Raw genomic sequence first — 13,183 nt, forward strand, 5'->3', positions numbered from 1 at the left:
ATAGAACAGGGAACTCTACTCAATATTCTGTAATAACCTAAATGGGAAAAGAGTTTGAAAAAGAATGGATATATATGTGTATATATAACTGAATCACTTAGCTGTACATATAACACAACATTGTAAATCAGCTATACTCCAATATAAAATTAAAATTAAAAGGAAAAATCCAATCAGGCCAAAATTAAAATTAAAAATGGGTTGACCTCACAGGTTGTAGTTCAGGTATGTTTACAGGGTCCCTTGGTCAATCCAGCCCAGCATTCCACTTCTAGCAGTGATTGATGTGAGATATGGTTATGACTTCTAATTCTGTGTTCCAGCTTTGTTTAATAATCATTTATAACCATATCAACCAAAAAACTGAATAACCCATGCCAATATGCTTTGCCAACAACAACAAAAATTTAAAATAAAAATAATTAGCTATTATCAACCCAATTTGTAGAGCTTTGGGCTGTTTGCTTAAAAAATTGAAATTATATTGCATGTGAAGCCTAAGATACTTATATTAAATGTATTTTCTCAAAATCTTTGAGTATAAATATATACACTTTGTATTTTGAAGTAATTTCAGACTACAGACTAGTAGCATAAATAGTACAAAGAATTTCCTTTATCCAAATTCCTTAACACCTGTTACTTTACCATTTTTTTTTTGCTTTATCATTCTCTTTAACATATTTTTCAATTGTTTGAGAGTACAGTGCAGATATCCTTTTACCCCTGAATACTTTTTAATGTGCACTTCTGAAAAACAAGGAAATTTACCTCAGTACAATTATTAAAATTAGGATATTAACACTGATATATTACTATTAACAAATCCTTCTATCCTTATTCAAAATTTGCCAATATGGCAAAAGAAAAAAATTGTTTTTTTCTGGCCCAGGATGCAATCCAGGATCAGTTTATATTTTAAGTCAAAATTCATACTACGAAGTTTCATCTTCTCATTTATTATGGAAATTTACTTTTAAAATCACTTACCATTCCTCCTCCAAAAGAGCGATCCCAGTTGCCAATCAGTGTGTTTGCAACCATGAGACAGATTGTATCTGGATGTGCCCAACCAACAGCTTCAACAGCTATTGCAAGATGTGCCAAAGGCATCTTGTCATCCCTCACTCGAATCTAGTTAGGATAAAGGATACAAAGCTCTAGTTAAGATTACCACTATATAACATGCTTAACAAGAAACAAACTCACCAGCTCCATTAACTGCAAAGTTAAAATGCTCACCATGACACTCCTTTGTTTTTAAACAATTAGGCCTCATTACACTGTATAGTCTAGAAGAAGTTCACCAAAAGATCTCCACTTGAAATAATCCAGACACAGCCACCAGATAATTACCTGGTCAAAAAGCGATGCATTATTTCACTGGTAGAGATAATCTTTTGTCAGTCTGAATTTTTCTGACTCTCTAAATTTAAGCTAATCTTGACATAACAGGCTTATTTTTGTACTGCCAATGCTACAGTCTTATGCAATTGCCAACATCAGGCTTCTTTCCAGATACAACTATATGAGCATCATCCCTAATGTGGCAAACTAAGCTTCTAATGAGGCTTAAAGATACAGCTGACATGTAGCAGGTTCTCTACAAGTTCTGGCTTTAACAGCTACCCCCCAGAAATGTACTGTGGGCAGAACTTAGCCAAGAATAAACCTGATTAAAAGTCAAAATTTGAGGTGTTTTTAAAATAAAAGATTAACTTTTATGCCCTACAATAGGAAAATGGGCATAGTATCAAACAAAAAGCACAAAAAGACCAAATTATATTTTTCTTAAAACCTTACTTCCTTAGGAAAGAAAAATAGGTGGTTAAATATATGGAACAGGAAAGAATATAAACAACTGAGTCCATCCTCGGCTGGACTCCTTTGGCTTCTTCCATTTTACTGTTAGAAACAGGCACATTTGCTACACACATTCATAAATACAACACAAGAAACCCAAAGGGTTAAACACTAGCTTAGGAGGCTTGCCCTACCTCACTTCCTGTGAATTTGCAGGGAGGCAGAGCTGGTATTTCTCCTTTGTGTGTGGACAAAGAGTCACCAAAATGAAACTTTGCTAACTCAAGCAGTTCATCATGGGAAACCCCTAAATTGAAGGAAAATACATTATATATCCAGTAGCAGTGCAGTGTAAAGCACACAACGAACTGCCAATACTTCTGTTTACAATAAGCTCAAGGTGGTATAATGTGATACAGGTTACACACGGACTACTTGCTCTGACTAAAAGCCTTTTTAAGAGTAAGCTCACAGAGCACACTCTTTCCCTTGTTATAAGGCTTGGGGCTGCACAGCTTTCTCATTCTGAAGAACCATCACAGTTTTCATAACATACCAATGGATTCACAGATAAGGATAATTAGATAGCTTGAAAATACCATTTTCCATGCAGAATCATGTTATATTGAATAATTAAAACTCCTAGAATGCAAACTAGCAAGGAAAAGTCACCTTTCAATAAATTTTTTAAAGTAGAAAAGAATAACTATCATTTAAAGAAAGCTGGATACAAGATACGCTTCATTCTCTGTGCTCTGCTATCAAAATACAGGAACAAAATAACCTCATACAAATTTCTGAATAAATTCATAGCTATTCAAACACTCACTACTTGCCATCCAAAACTTAAAGAGTTACTTAGATTCTATATCCCTTATTTTCCAAACTTGGGATCCAAACAGATTCAGTCAGTGAGAGATTCCTAAACTTACAAGACAAATTTAAACATGGGTAAGTGCCTTAAAAAATATCACAAGATTTTTTTTTTTAATGAAACATTCTATTAGAACATAAAAGCACAACTTACACCCATATTTCCAAACAAATCTCTGGTATAAAACAAGACAATGAATGATTACACACGTTTTCACAATCACTATGTAGGAGAGCCGCCTTAGATATCAATCCAGAGGGTGACAAAACAATAGGAAGACCCTGGTGATACAAGGATGACAAGCAGAGAGTGCAGAACCATGAACAAGCACACAGTTCTCAGCACTTAACAACCACTTCCACTGTTTTACTACCTTCACCTATAGCCCTCCTGGTTGGATGTCCCAGATATTCAGCTCCTGCCCCAGCACCACCTCTGCTTACCTCTATCCAAAAGGCAGGGGAGCCGGTAAATTTTATTTTTTTAAATCAAGCTAACTCTGGCCTGTTTCACTGAAGATGCCACTGTTGATAAGAAATATCATCACTTATGTACCAATAAGACAAAATGCTAATTAATGTAGGATAGGCCATTAATTAATTGTAAGATATCCCAACTCTGGTGATGTCAAAATGAACCAATGAACTATGATAAAACCCACTGCATCCATATGCCACCAACAATGGCAGAGACATTCCTGACAGCTTAGCTGCTGAGGCCCCATCCAACCAATAGTGTTCCCCTTTCCAAGGCAGTTTCAATTGTTGAACCCCAGCCATTTTAGAAACAATGTTACTAACTCAAGATAACTTCAGAGCACACTTATCTGCCACACAAAGGCAACATGTTTTAAGATATTTAACCCTCATTTTCATCTTCTCCATTATTCCCAAGTAATGAGCCTAAAGTCTATCCAGGGCAACTAGAATTTTAATTTATTGTCATTTCTAAAGAGAGAAAAATTTACACAAAAGAACATTCCATGTATCTTCACTTTGTCCTAAAAAGAGAAAGAGAACACAAAACTGGAAACCAATAAAATGTACAATTTGCCTAAATTCAGATTACCAGGAAATCTAGCAAAATCTAATGTGAATTTTCTTTCATTCACTGGCTTCAAACATGTTCTCACAAGGAAGCCTTGTCCAGATGCCACTTGCATGTTCAGATTCCCATTAAATATTCTCCTAATCCCCCATATACTTCCCCTTTTCAGTAACTAGCAGATCTTACTGAAAGAACGAACAAATCAAAGAATGAATAAACAACGTAACATACTCATACCACGCCTGACCAAGGATGAAGCTGGTTCTCAAGAAATTTAAAATCTCAAGAGATTCCCAAACCGTAGAACACCATCTTCCAAGTCTCATTATCTCCCAGTTCACTCATTTGCCCTTTTCTTACAAGGAAATTCCATTATGTGTGCACACTTACATATTGGAGGGTCACTACATTTTCCCACTGAAAAACTCTATTGGGCTTCCCTGGTGGCCAGTGGTTAAGAATCCGCCTGCCAACACAGGGGACACGGGTTTGTGCCCTGGTCTGGGAAGATCCCGTATGTTGAAGAGCAACTAAGCCCGTGTGCCACAACTACGGAGCCGGCGCTCTGGAGCCCGCGAGCCACAACTACTGAGCCCGCGTGCCTAGAGCCCATGCTCTGCAACAAGAGAAGCCACCGCAATGAGAAACCCGTACACTGCAACGAAGAGTGGCCCCCGCTCGCCGCAATGAGAGGAAGCCCGCATGCAGCAACAAAGACCCAACACAGCCAAAAATAAATAAAAATTAAAAGAAAAAAGAAAAGAAAAACTCTACTAAAGAGAAGACAGAGGAAAAGTCTGGTTCCAGGGCTCCATACTGCCCTTACCCAGCACATTTAACAATCTGCTCTCTAAATAAAACCTCTAAAGACATCTGCCAATAGGATCAAACTGATAAGTACATCACTCTGTGTTTAAAACAGTCACAGAAACTTAAACTAACCTCCAGCAGCAGCAAGTACTATTCTTGGCCCCTTATAATGTGTGGTTATATAATCCACTAAGTCCTTACGATTTATAGACCTGTAAGTGGAGTAAGAAAAGCAATATTAAAAGGAAATTTAAAAGCACAGATCCTCACATAATATACCTGAAATTAAATTGGACCTTAAAGGTATTCTAAGTTAAATGCAGTCAGAAATAGGATATATGCAACAAGTATCAAAGTATGTATCAAAAAAAAAAAAAAGATTTAATACCATCACTTGTTTATTCCAGAAGTAGCTACAAACCCAGACACCTGGGAGTTAGGTGGGGCTAAAGTGTAGCTTAAGTACAATTTCATTCAGATTATTGGGGGTAAAAAATTACTTTCTGAAACATACTTTTTGAATGTGAATGTTTATTTTCACAATTCAAATTTTTTCTCAAAAAAAAAAAATCTGAGAATTATACCTACTTGATATTTTCAGTTGGTCCCAAAATTGTCCGTCCAAGTGCAGTATTTTGATAAGCTGTGGCATGAAGATAATCAAAAACAACTTCTTGTAAATTGGTTTCAACTTCCTGCATCTCTCTAAGGATTACTCCACGTTCACGTTCAATCTCTGCTTCTCCCAATGTGCTGTTTTGTATTATATCAGCAAGAATTTCTACAGCTTATTGAAAATAAAACACAAGAAGAAACACTAAAATCTTAAATTTTCACTATTTAAAACCTATTAAATTAGCATCAGAAACAATGATAGTGACCATCACTCAATATTGACTAAATGATTAAACTGAGAAGAAATAAATGTTTCTATAATTTGATATACCTAGAAGGACTAAATTAAAATGAGAAATGCAATCCCCTGTGGTACAGATGAACTTGAAGAAGACTAAATTTGCCAGAAGTCCCCACAACACTTGTAAAATGACTGCCTACAACCACTTCAGAACGGTCATGGAAATCTGCATATAACTGTATATTGTTCTCTGTGACAATGGTAAGGAGAAAATTATCTATCTACTCAGAGCACACAGGTACACACAGAGAGCCGACATCACCCAAATAGTTACTACCCAAGATCCCACAGCAACGAGGCTACTATATTAAGAAGCCAAGAACCATCGTAATCTAATATATACCCCCAATGAACCACTTACAGAATTAGTGTCCTCTCAAATATCTTTCCCCACTTAACTCCAGTTAATGGTCAATGTTGGTTAGATTCTGGTCAATGCTGGTTAGATTCTGACCATTAATTAGTAAAGTCACTGATAAATAATGATCCAACAGAGCTGGAGCAGTTAACATTTGAAAAAAAGGATAGGTACCCTAAAAGAGATAACATGACTATCAAAGGATTAAAAGTGACCCTTGGAAAAACTGATAAAACCCTCAAGTATTTATACAAAAATGACCCTAATTTGCAAAAAGCCACAAGTGAACTAAAGGATTTATCATGCTATTAAGCAATTTTATCAGAAAAAGTACATACTTCTCCAAAAAAGGAAAACCTAAACTATCCTTGAAGAATTAGTATATAGTTGCAATCACAATCTAAATTTTAGTCAATATAAAACAAATTTATAAACTTTAGTTCATTTTGTTACTCTGCTGTAAATTTCTGTTCCTTGTTTTAAGTTCACTTTAAGGTGACTTGTCTCAGAAGCAATAATGTTCAAATACCAAGGACTTCCTGTAATTAATTACCTCTACAGACTACCCAACATAACAAAACAGACTGCTAGAATAGGCTGGGACCGAGATCCTGGGCAAAAAGAAAAAATTATCTGTAAAACCATCCCTCTAACACAATGTTGTAAATCAACTATGCTCCAATAAAATTTAAAAACAAAAACAAACAAAAAAAAACCTATCTGTCCCGACAAGAGAAATAAAGGCCCAGGTGGGTAAGGAAGAGCCCAAAGACAGGTGGGAGGACAAGGGATCCTGTGTGAAGACCCCCCTTTATGTGGAAGTAGTAGTCTAGATTGGTACCTTCTGAAGTGGGGATTCATATTTCCCAATATTTATGTTTTACTCAGAATCTTCTCTCTTTCTAATGTATATGTAACACTTTATATATTAGTACAGCAGTACATGTATTTAATTTATACATATACCTATATTGAGGATATATGTTCAAGTCTCTTACTGATAAGAATGGATGATCATAAAAGTTTGAAGACCACTTGTCTAAGCATCTAATTATTACCTCACACACCAGGTTTCACCCAACTGAGAGTATAAAAGCCTCAAGCAAATTCCCAAAGTGGGATCTGCCTCAGAGAGCACTTCCATTTTGGATTCCTCAAAGAGCGCCTCTCTTTTCCATTTCCACTCCCACTAACAGGGACTCTGTCCTTCCCAGCCAGAAGCCAGAAAGAAAAAAAAAAAGGTCTTCTAAATTCTCTCTTCCTTTCTCTAGTCCTCTTTTTTGCTTTCTTTGCTGTTCTCTGTGTAAATAAAGGAGAGAAACAGGCTAGAATCAACAGTCCTTTAAAGTAGCCTGGCCTAGCCCTTTGTTCTTAGTGCCTAACTAGTCCTGGGGCAAAATCTATTTCTACGGAAATCATTAAGAATCTAACCAATGTTTTTTGCAATTCAAACTAACACACCCTCCACTGTTTTCATTTTCATTGGTTTTAATGCACAAGTTAGGCTACCATGTTATGAAAATTTTACTTTATTTATTTGCAGGTGGTAGGTGTTTTGTTTTGTTGTTTTGACAAAGCAACCGGACACAGTGAATCTGAGTGAGAAGACACGCATTTGAGTCCACAGTAAGCCACTAAGTTATGTGATCCGGGGAAAGTCACAGTCTGGGCTGCGCCTCAATTTCCACAACTGCACAGTGGAGACACTTATCTGATTACTATGCTGATCAAATGAGATGATATATACACAAATTACATATATACAAAGGTACTTGTGTAAAGTGGCATTCAAACATTATTAATGAAAGCCTATTAGGAATCCAAAATTTCAAAGTAATGAAATTAACTACAACTATACAAGGACCTTAAAGATTAATAGTCTCACCAATTAGCACTAAAACTGCTACATTTTTTCATTAATTCTCCCACTGGGAAAATGTTTTGTGTAATAACTTTCCCTTAAGATATCCAAAACACTCTACAACATGGTAACTACAAAAAATAGTTATGCTGTCAGAATAATTATTTTACTTCTACAAAATAAAAATAAAATCTATTTTATTTTATTGCTATGAAAACAATCATCAATAATCTTTTAAGTGAACACTTGCTTATTCTGCTTCAGAGTTTTTGTAACAAAAAAGGAATAAAAAAATTGCTCCTAGTCAGAGCAATTAGGCAAGAAAAAGAAATCAAAGGCATCCAAATTGGAAAGGAAGAAGTAAAACTATCACTATTTGCAGATGACATGATATTACATATAAAAAACACTAAAGACTCCATCAAATAAACTGTTAGGACTAATAAACGAATTCAGTGAAGCTGTAGGATACAAAGTCAATAAGCAAAAATCTGTTATGTTCCTATACACTAATAATGAACTATCAGCAAGAGAAAATAAGAAGTAATCCCATTTACAATTGCATCAAAAGGAATAAAATACTTAGGAATAAATTTAATCGAGGAAAACTACAAGACATTAATGAAAGAAAACAACACAAGGAAATGGAAAGATAGTCCACACTCATGGATTAGAAGAATTAATGTTGTTAAAATGTCCAAGCTACCAAAAGCAATATACAGACTCAATGCAATCCCTATCAAAATTCCAATGGCAGGCTTCCCTGGTGGCACAGTGGTTGAGAGTCCGCCTGCTGATGCAGGGGACACGGGTTCATGCCCCGGTCCGGGAAGATCCCACATGCCGCGGAGCGGCTAGGCCCGTGAGCCATGGCCGCTGAGCCTGCGCGTCCGGAGCCTGTACTCCGCAACGGGAGAGGCCACAACAGTGAGAGGCCTGCGTACCGCCAAAAAAAAAAAAAATTCCAATGGCATTTTTCACAGAAATATAATGAACAATCCTAAAATTTCTATGGAACCACAAAAGACCCCAAATAGCCAAAGCAATCTTGAGAAAGAAGAACAAAGCTGAAAGCATCATGCTCCCTGATTTCAAACATTACAAAGAACAGTAATCAAATCAGTATGATACATAAAACCAGGTACTGAATCAGTGGAACACAACAGAGAGCCCAGAATAAACCCAAGCATATATGATCAATTAATTTACAACAAAGATCCGAAAATATACAAGGAAAGGATAGTCTCTTCAATAAATGGTGTGGGAAAATCGGCCACATGGAAAAGAATGAAATTGGACACCTATTATACACAAAAATTAACTCAAAATTAATTAAAGGCTTGAACAGAAGGCCTGAAACCATAAAACTGCTAGAAGAAAACTGAGGAAGTAGTAAGCTCCTTGACATAAGTCTTGGTGATGATTTTTTGAACCTGACATCAAAAGCAAAAATGAACAAGTAGAACTACATCAAACTAAAAAGCTTCTGCACATCAACAAAATGAAAATGCAACCTCCTGAATGGAAGATGATATTTGCAAATCATATATCTGATAAGGGGCGAATATACAAAATATATGAAGAACCCACAGAAACCAACAGGAAGAAAACAAACAATCAGATTAAAAGATGGGCAGAAGATCTAAATAAACATTTTTCCAAAGAAGACACACAGATGGCCAACAGGTACATGAAAAGATTCTCAACATCATTAATCATCAGGAAAGTGCAAATCAAAATGACAATGAGATATCACCCCATAACTGTTAGAATGGCTACTATCAAAAAGACTAGAGACAAGGGTTAGCAAGGATGTGGAGAAAAGGAAACCCTTTTACACTGTTGGTGGGAATGTAAACTGGTGCAGCCACGATAGAAAACAACATGGAATTTCCTTAAAAAATTAAAAATAGAACTACCATACAATCCAGCAATTCCACTTCTGCACATTTATCCAAAGAAAACAAAAACACTAACTTGAAAAGACCTACCTCCGTGTTCACTGCATTATGTACAACAGCCAAGATATGGAAACAACCTAGGTGTTCATCAATGAGTGAATGGATAAAGAAGTTGTGATACACAAATACACACTCACATACAAAGAGGAGTATTATTACTCAGCCATAAAAAAGAATGAAATCTTGCCACTTGCAATGGCATGGATGAATTTCAATGGCATTATGCTAAGCGAAAAAGTCAGATAGAGAAATAACAAATATCATATGATCTCTCTTATATGTGGGGAAAAAAAAGTCGAAAACAAAAAAACACCCAAGCTCATAGATACAGAGAACAGACTGATCATTGCTGGGGCGGGGGGTGGGGGATCGGTGATCTGTATTGGGTTTTTGTGGTTTTTTTTAGTTTAAATAAATTGAATTTTGAAAAAAATTAATGGAAAGGACATTAAGAAAGAAGTGCACCCCAGGATGAGGAACCAGAATGTGCTAATGCAATAAAGAAGCAAGCAAGTTTTGTTCAAAAACAAAGCCCAGCAGTCAGTAGATAGAAAATCTGTTCTGACTTGTCGAAATAAAATATTCAGATAACAGGATAGAGAAAAAAACAAAACAAAAAGTAGGCAGTAAAAGTAAACAAATAATAAAACAATTAAAAATAGTTCACTACACAGGTATGGCTCTGGAGGAAGTAATATTTGAATCAAGTGTTAGGGCCTGGTTTGCACAAGTCCTGCAGCCTACAAATATTTTTATCGTTTCTCATATTTGGAGGAAAAAATAAAAACAGGTGCCCCCTCAATCAAAGTCTGGTTCATTTTTTTCATTTTCTTTCTCAACAAACATAATGTAAACAGCACTAAATCATTTCTGAATTCCTGTGGAAATTACATATCTGCAGTATAAATAATAACAATACCTCTTGGCAAATCTTTAGAGAATGCTTTGGCATAATATACAGTCTGCTCCCTGGAAGTATAGGCGTTGAGATGAGCACCCATGTTTTCAATCTCAAGTTCCAGATCTAACTGGGATCTCTTTTTGGTGCCCTGAAATAAAAGAGGGAAAAAAAAATTATGACCTCTTCCTTTATCCCTCATCTGTTCTAAACACTTCAGACAATGAATACGAGGACATAAGCCTATGTAGGGACCAAATTTGGTTTCTAAAGTACATCAGGCTTCAGAAATAGTGGCGTACGTTCAAATGACCCTTACATCCCAAGAGAAAATCCTTGTTTCGCTCTACAGAGCAATTATCAGTAATTATTTCAGGTAATTATCCTGAAAAAAAGATTTTAAAAGTAAAACATGCTATACTATTATAGTTCTCCTTACCTGAGAATGAGATTTTGTGTTTACTGCCTCTTAAAGAAAATGCATTAAAAAAAAGTCTTACAACTTGCCTTGAAAGCCATATGCTCCAGAAAGTGAGCTGTTCCATTATTCTTCTCATTTTCATATCTACTTCCAGCATCAATCCACAGCCCAACCTTAATGCAATCAAGTACGAATTAAATAAGACAACATCTTCTTTCTTTTGAGGGGACGGGGTAGGGGTAGGGGGCAGTCTTCTTCCTTTTTCTGACAAATGCTTTCCAGCCTTAACATTAAAGTCTTCTTGAGTGTGGACTGACAGTAAGGTCCTATGAACTGAGATTTAAAATTTTTGGTCATCAGGCTACTGCTGGGTGCCACAAATACCTACTTGCCAGCTTTACTGAGGACCCAGATTCTTAGCCCAATGTGTTACTACAGTCAATTAACAAGTATAGTGTAAAGAACATCAGAGACTGTCAGAAAATCTAGGTTCAAATCCTGGTTCTGTCATGTATTAGCTGTGTGACCTTGGACAAAACCATTTAACTTCTCTGATCTTGTTTTTCAACTGTAAAATGGATATGATGATCCCTGCTACAAAGAACTATTTTAAAGATCAAATAAGACAATATATGTAAAAACATTTGGCACAGAGTAGTCCAGCAAATATATCTCTCTCATTATTATCAACACTACATGACACAACAGGCTACAAGAACCAGATGTAGACACTCGTGTGGTATGGAAGTATCACAGGAAGAGATTCACAAGTGACAGTCACTTGTCAAGGCAAAATAATTGCTGCTACTTTCAACCACCTGCCAACCAACTGAGAAGCTTAAATTAAAATCAACAGTTTGCTCTCTCGCCTAATGAGGGGTCAAACTAAATCACTTACTGTGCATGTTGAGAGCCCAGAGTCTTCAGAGGCCACTCTGAGTCCATTCTCCAAACAGGTTACGTGCGTTTCAGGGACATTCAGAACAACTTGTGTAGCAGCCTGTGTACTTCTCAATCTGTTTCCTCCAAAATATAGTGACTGGTTGGGGGTGGAGGGAAGAAGCAAAACATATCACTATTCTAATATGAAATGTTGATTAGAAAACCAAATCTATCCCAAAGAGACTCTATAAAGTACTCTTTCCTCCTTAACTTTTATTCCACTGAGACCCACCCCTTGGCTGGCCTATGTTGAGAACATTCCTCAACCAACCACTTTCCTAAAGCCAGCAACATGTCTACATATGCCCTTTCCTTACAGCAAATAAACAGTCATGATAATTATCCTGAAAGAAACTACTTTTATTTCAATACTTCTCCTAGAAATGTTTAATATTCACCATAGAGGGCAGAAGCGGGGGTTGGTGAATGGGGGAAGCCAAGAAAGGGAGTGAAAAATATAAAAATACCTATACACAACGTAGAAATGCTTAAGGTTTCCACCGTTTAAGAAAAGCAGTTTTTAAAAAGCCAGAAAAAGAGAAGGCAGGAAGAAGGGCAGGTGCTCAAGATATACTCTGGCTGACTGACTTGTTGCCTATGGACTATTCGCCCGTCCCCATCTTTTCTTTTCCTCTAGACAAAGCTAGTCTTGCACGAGAAATATACATATACAGACAAACTTTTCCTTTAGCTACCCCTTGGTTCACGGGAAGCAGAGTTGATGATGAAGACGCTCAGTTTTAAGAAAAAAGAGAACTCGGGGCGAGCGGGGTGGGGTCCTCACTTTTTAATTTCCCCCAATAGCAACCACTGCGATTTTAGTGATCAACACGCACTCTTTATGATGACTCCCGAGTGACTAGGGCAGGGGTTCGGTAAACCAGGGTCATGCCACACGTCACTGGCGGGTCACGCGCTGCGGGGTACCAAAGCCAGACCAGCGCCGGCGGGAGATAAGCGTCCCCGGCCGCCTGATGCCCCACGGGTCCCGGCTGGGAAGGCCCGACCCGCCGTTGGGGGGAGTGTGTGGATCCGACGCCCGCGGCCCGGCCGCGCGCCCGAGACTCAGGCTCGCCGCGCGGAGTTCTGCGGGAGAGGCCCGGCCTAGCCTGGTCCCGGCGGCACCCAAACAAGTGGAGGGAAGCTCACCCGCCCGGCAGCACCTCCGGCCAGGAGCCTCTCGGTGAAACCGCAGAGCCTCCGCCGCACCGCGGGGAACAGCACCGCTCGGGCCGCCGCCGCCATCATCTTCCCTCGGGCCTGTGCGAAGGATGTGCTTCCGGGATTGTGAC

The 13,183-nt window shown here is 37.7% G+C and overlaps 1 protein-coding gene across 2 annotated transcripts in view; it reads right to left on the reverse strand.

Moving 5' to 3' along the window:
- The window catches only part of PMPCB (peptidase, mitochondrial processing subunit beta), a 15,685-nt gene extending 2,539 nt beyond the window's left edge, over positions 1-13,146 (reverse strand). Inside the window, exons 1-8 of one of the 2 annotated variants that reach the window (XM_060020292.1) lie at positions 13,041-13,146; positions 11,848-11,988; positions 11,036-11,122; positions 10,550-10,679; positions 5,123-5,315; positions 4,667-4,746; positions 1,998-2,110; positions 991-1,134 (exon numbers count right to left, since the gene is read on the reverse strand). In XM_060020292.1, the coding sequence (XP_059876275.1) occupies positions 991-1,134; positions 1,998-2,110; positions 4,667-4,746; positions 5,123-5,315; positions 10,550-10,679; positions 11,036-11,122; positions 11,848-11,988; positions 13,041-13,139 (987 nt within the window). In that variant the 5' untranslated portion in view covers positions 13,140-13,146. Of the gene's footprint in view, positions 1-990; positions 1,135-1,997; positions 2,111-4,666; positions 4,747-5,122; positions 5,322-10,549; positions 10,680-11,035; positions 11,123-11,847; positions 11,989-13,040 lie in introns of both variants that reach the window. The other variant, XM_060020291.1, reaches the window with a different exon arrangement.
- Between the last annotated feature and the right edge of the window lie 37 nt (positions 13,147-13,183).

The sequence above is a fragment of the Delphinus delphis genome, chromosome 9, assembly GCF_949987515.2.
Source record: "Delphinus delphis chromosome 9, mDelDel1.2, whole genome shotgun sequence".
NCBI classification, from domain to species: Eukaryota; Metazoa; Chordata; class Mammalia; order Artiodactyla; family Delphinidae; genus Delphinus; species Delphinus delphis.